This window comes from Lacerta agilis, chromosome 2 (assembly GCF_009819535.1).
Source record: "Lacerta agilis isolate rLacAgi1 chromosome 2, rLacAgi1.pri, whole genome shotgun sequence".
NCBI lineage: Eukaryota > Metazoa > Chordata > Lepidosauria > Squamata > Lacertidae > Lacerta > Lacerta agilis.
The window spans coordinates 107,005,523-107,011,045 of record NC_046313.1 but is presented as its reverse complement, the minus strand read 5'-3'; the positions used below and the strand labels follow the sequence as shown (position 1 = coordinate 107,011,045).

The 5,523-nt window shown below is 49.3% G+C and overlaps 1 protein-coding gene across 1 annotated transcript; it reads left to right on the top strand.

The window, feature by feature from the left end:
• The first annotated feature begins 674 nt into the window (after positions 1-674).
• On the top strand, positions 675-5,149 carry LOC117042130. Its single transcript, XM_033141620.1, has 2 exons — positions 675-829; positions 3,374-5,149. The coding sequence occupies exon 2, from the start codon at positions 3,451-3,453 to the stop codon at positions 4,972-4,974; it is 1,524 nt and encodes a 507-aa protein (XP_032997511.1). The 5' UTR covers positions 675-829; positions 3,374-3,450; the 3' UTR covers positions 4,975-5,149.
• Positions 5,150-5,523: the final 374 nt, after the last annotated feature.

Here is a 5,523-nt window from a genome sequence, read left to right as displayed (position 1 = left end):
TTCATTTAAACAACTTCCCTTCTTCTCTTTCCGTAAATCCCTGCATATTTTGCATAAACTAAACCATTCAGCATTCCATTATTGCATCCATCAAAACTTATTTACACTGTTGAATTTATCTGTATGCTGCCAACGTTTTCAAGCGTTCGCAGTTTTCACCCATATATTCAATAAACATTTCCCAATCTTCTTTAAACCTATGTTCCTATTGTTCTCTTATTCTATATGTTAAGTCCGCAGGCTACGCATATTCCATCAGCTTAAGTTGCCATTCTTCTTTAGTTGGGACCTCACTCATTTTCCATTTTGGGGCTAACAAAACACAGGCTGCAGTAGTGGCATACATAAATAACCTTTTTTGGACACCTGGGAATTTCCATCTGAATTATCCCCAGCAAAAAGGACTCTGGTGGTTGTGGTGTTTTTCCCCTCAAAAAGTACTTTTAAACATTTTTTTTCCAGTTCATTATAAATTCCCAATACCTTTTTGCCCTTTTACAAGTCCACCACATATGATGGAACGTACCCTTAGCCTCATTGCCTCTTGTATAATTATTCTAATGGGACGACCTTTTTAAAATTTTGCAGTTTGTTGCAGAAGCTGGACGTTTGCTTGCTTGTATCATTTCTGTTTCGCAGCTTTGCCTTTCTGATTCTGGACCCGTCTGCTAGCGATTGGTGCTTCCTTCTATAGAACACATGGATGGAACGGAACTCCCAAGGATGGGTCTGTGACATCACAGCTGCAAAGACCAATGAGAATCAAGCCACATTCTCTCCTGTCCTCTTCCCAACTCCCATGGATGCTAGTAGGAACCCAGACACAAAAGTAAGTTCATTTCCCCAAGTTACTGACTGCGGCGTTCTCCCCACAATCTCACGTCCAGCCCTGAGCTACCCTCAGCTGTGCCTGTGACTTCAGTTCTGGCCCAAGACCCCCTTGTGTTGTCCTCCTTTCCCTTTCAGTCCTTCTTCCTAAGGGTTCACGGTTGATATAATTTGACAGAAATAATTAACCCTCAAGCATCCTTTCATTAGAATCTTTTCACACGCACAATTGGCTTGATAAAGTCAAGCTGCTTGCTCTTCCATTGCATACTTGCGTGGGCTACACCGAGGTTCTAAGCCGCTTCATGGACAGGTGAGGGGACTTCCAGGTTGAGACACGGAGGAGAGAGTGTGCAACCTTGCACCTGAGAGTTGTCATCATAGGACTTTATCCAAGTTTTTCCTGCTCAGAGTAGATGCAAATAAATTAATGGACTTAATCGAGTCATGTCCATTAACTCCAATGGATCTACTCTGAATAAAACAACGGAGACAACCCAGTGTGGTGTAGTGGTTAAGAGTGGTAGACTCGTAATCTGGGGAACCGGGTTCGCGTCTCCGCTCCTCCACATGCAGCTGCTGGGTGACCTTGGGCAAGTCACACTTCTCTGAAGTCTCTCAGCCCCACTCACCTCACAGAGTGTTTGTTGTGGGGGAGGAAGGGAAAGGAGAATGTTAGCCGCTTTGAGACTCCTTCGGGTAGTGAAAAGCGGGATACAAATCCAAACTCTTCTTCTTCTTCTACTGTTGTTCTTTTTTTATAAGCCCGTGTACTGCATAGAGGGATGCAGGTGGCGCTGTGGTCTAAACCACTGAGCCTCTTGGGCTTGCCGATTGGAAGGTCAGTGGTTTGAATCTGCGTGACAGGGTGAGCTCCCGTTGCTCTGTCCCAGCTCCTGCCAACCTAGCAGTTTGAAAGCACGCCAGTGCAAGTAGATAAATGGGTACCGCTGTGGCGGGAAGGTAAACGGCATTTCCATGCGCTCTGGTTTCCGTCACAGGGTTCCGTTGCGCCAGAAGTGGTTTAGTCATGCTGGCCACATGACCCAGAAAGCTTTCTGTGGACAAACGCCAGCTCCCTCAGCCTGAAAGCAGAGATAAGCGCTACACCCCATAGTCGCCTTTGACTGGACTTAACCGTCCAGGGGTCCTTTACGACTGCATAGAGGTAAATGTTACATTCATTCACAGGTTCTAAGAGTCATCACTATGCAAGGGCGAGCTTCACCTGGTACGTTCTGAATATCTCTTTAGCGCTCAGTTGGCGCAAACGGAAGTTCACGTTTTCTCCGGATTTGCATTTGCTCTGAACAGCACCAGATTTAGGGCAGTGTGGGCAGATCCACCATACAGGGAGCTGAGCTGAAGGGGTCCAAAACTGAGAAAATCCATAACTGAGAAATTTTGGCACCGTATTGTGAAAGATTACCAGAGTCCACACCTGTTCTGATTTAGCACTAAATAGCAGATTTCCTCTGGGGAAGAAGGAAACCACTCACACCTGTGCTTAGAAAGTGTGGGTTAAGTGGAGAACTGCTCAGACACATATAGAGGAGGGTGAAAGGTTGTTTTCTGCTGCTCCAGAGAAGCGGACACGGGGCAATGGATTCAAACTACAAGAAAGAAGATTCCACCTAAACATTAGGAAGAACTTCCTGACAGTGAGAGCTGTTCGGCAGTGGAATTTGCTGCCAAGGAGTGTGGTGGAGTCTCCTTCTTTGGAGGTCTTTAAGCGGAGGCTTGACAGCCATCTGTCAGGAATGCTTTGATGGTGTTTCCTGCTTGGCAGGGGGTTGGACTGGATGGCCCTTGTGGTCTCTTCCAACTCTATGATTCTATGCTTTCTAGGCATGGGACAAGCCGGCACCTCCATCACTAGTTGCATCCCTTTGCAGATTGGCTTGATTCCTCTTGCGTTTCTGTGTGGCAAAAAAATAAATAAAAAATGTTAGTGCTTTTCATTCAGCTGCCGGTCTGACCACCTTCTTCGTCTAACCTCACCCTCATGCAATCACTGGTCAAGCCTTAAAGGGGTAGGGTGTCCATGGTGGGTGGGGGGACAGAAGCAAAAGTGGGCAGGGCCAGAGATGCACATCGTAAACGCCCCTCTCTCCATCTGGGCTCGCAAGAGGCAGGATCACAGTTCAAGGGCACATTCAAGGCAGGCAAAGGCACTCAAGGAGGCAGGGAAGCAGGGTTGGTGAGGGCTGTGGCCTGGGGAGAGGAGGTGTGCACTGGGGAGATGTCCAGACAGTTGCACAACGCTGATCTTTGCACTCTCTTAGGAAACCTCTCGGCCTTCCTAAGTGATAACCCATGCAAGGCCTCTTCCCCAGCCTTGCCATGGCTTGCCATAATTCCTGACGGCTGGCCATGTTGGCTGGGGTTGATGGCGAGTTGTGGGCCCTCAACATCTGGAGGGCAACGCATTGGCTGTCCCTGCCCTGGAGGAACCAGGCACATAATCTCCATTATCAAACGGGCACCGGTTTGCACTTCCATACAGTGACGGCTTCCATTCTGAGATGCCTGCTTTCTTCTCCAGGTCTTGGAGGACCATTGATGCCAGTGCACGAGAAGACATGTTTGGCGTTGCATCCGTAGAACCTGGCCTTTCTTCGTATGGGTGCCTGCATCCCCAAGCCCATCCCTCCAGCACCACTGACTGTCAGCAACTTACTCTCAGCGAAGGAGAGCTTGGAGATAGCCAACCGGGGATCTGACACCATGCTGACCGCTTGCTTGGACCACGCCCTGCTAGAGTTCCCCCGTGAGCCGCGCTGCCTCCAGGACAATGCCACCTTGACTGTCCAGGTGAGAGGGAGGAAAAGGATGGAGTTTGTCTCCGGTGGAGGTGAGAACAAGATAGTCATCTCTTGGTCAAAGAAGAAAACCCGGTATAACATTGAGGTCTCCAGCCTGGAGGTCTACCTGAACCGGCTGTCCCTCTGCCCAGCTCCACTGACCTCTGAGAATTTGGAGAAGGTGAGGCAGGAGCTCCTTAAGTGGGGCGATGTCACAAAGGACCTGCGGGCCTGCCTTGATCTAGCCATAACAGAGATTGAGAAGGAGCCACCTTCAGTGAAGAGCAATGCTGAGTTGGCCATCGAATGCAACGGTTTCTGCTTGGATTTCATTTCTGGGAAGGGGAAGTCCCGCATCCACATCCTTTTCTCCGATAGACAACCTCGGTACCGGGTTCGGGTTACTTGCATGGACGTCTACGTGGACAGGTTGAACAGCCGCGCGGTGCCCCTCACCTCTGAGAACTTGCTTAAAGTGTGGAAGGAGATAGAAGGCCTGAAAGGGTGTACGGTGGACCTTCGGGCTTGCCTCAAGCGAGCCTTGCAGGAGTTTAATGCTTTGACTCCACGGCACCGGGCTAATGCCACCATCTTCATTGACTGCGACGGGAAGAACTTCAAGATGGTTTCCGGGCACGGTGACAGCTGGATCTCTGTTTTTAATGTTGTCGGAGATCAACATTGCCGAAGAGAAGTGGTTCTGGCGCTGGCGGATTCCGGGTCGTCCAGCAGGGTAACAGGCCTGACCTCTGCGAAACATGGGAAAGAAGGACCATCAGTTTGGATGAGGAAATTGGAAGGGAGGAGAGGTGCAGAGGAGGGTCCGTCCAATCAGGCAAGGAGAACTTTCAAAGCGCAGTCCAATGGGAAGAGATCTAAGAGAGGAGGGCCGTCCAATGTGATCGCATTAGAAGAATTTGCCTCTAGTACTTGGAAATGGGAGGAAGAAACAACATCATCGTTTGCGGAGAGGACATTTTCCCGCGAGAAAAGGGCAGATACGGGGCTGTCCAAAAGTTCCAGGGCCCCAGGAAGGGATTGTTCCCTTAAGTCAAAAGCATTATCAACCAGTGGGAAAAGGAAACGGTCTGATGAGAGGGACGGAAAAGAAGGAGGGCTTGCTGGGTGGCAGAGCTTACCCGGTGGAACAGCAACAGAGGAAGTGTTAATCCATCGACACAGTGAGGAGGCTGGGAAAGAAATGGAGCCAACATCCAATGGATCAAGTGAAGAAGAAGAAGATGATGATGATGAAGAAGAAGATGATGAAGAAGAACAGCCACCTGATGTTCTAGAGGAGTCTTCAGACAGCAGACAGGCAGACGATGGTCCAGAAAGGTGACTCATCTGGAGGACTGGTGAACATGATGGATCCATTCAAGGTCAGTTCTTGGACTGGGACTGAGATGGGTGCTTTCCAGGAGCAGGACGTTGTATCTGGATCAGGAAGCCGGGGGCTGGTCCACCAAATGAATTGTGCAAGAGTGATACCAAAAATAAATGATCTATGGACCTGAGATGCCACTTATATCTAGCTATGGAGGTTGGGGGGGGGGCTGGAATTTGCTTCCAGATTGTGGTACTGGTGTGCTTCAGCTCACCTCCACGCCACACAGTGTCCTCAGCCGTTAATCACCCTGTTAGCCTTAGAGGGGAGGGAACATACAGATAAAAATTTACTCTTGTCAGTGGATATGGTTGGGTTGCAGGGGCAAGCGAGAGGAGGGGCATGGAGGAAAGGGTAAATACTACTTCCCAGCACGAAAGCCCCAACCCAAATTGCACACCCCTTCACACACACACACACCCTCTTTTTAACCAAAAGAAAAAAATAGCATGGAGAAACCTGATCACTTCCCATCTAGCTTGACCTTTGCTATGGACCACAATG

Excerpts from the sequence above, each read along its gene's own strand:
- LOC117042130 (XM_033141620.1), top strand. The coding sequence starts at position 3,451 with ATGGGTGCCTGCATCCCCAAGCCCATCCCTCCAGCACCACTGACTGTC.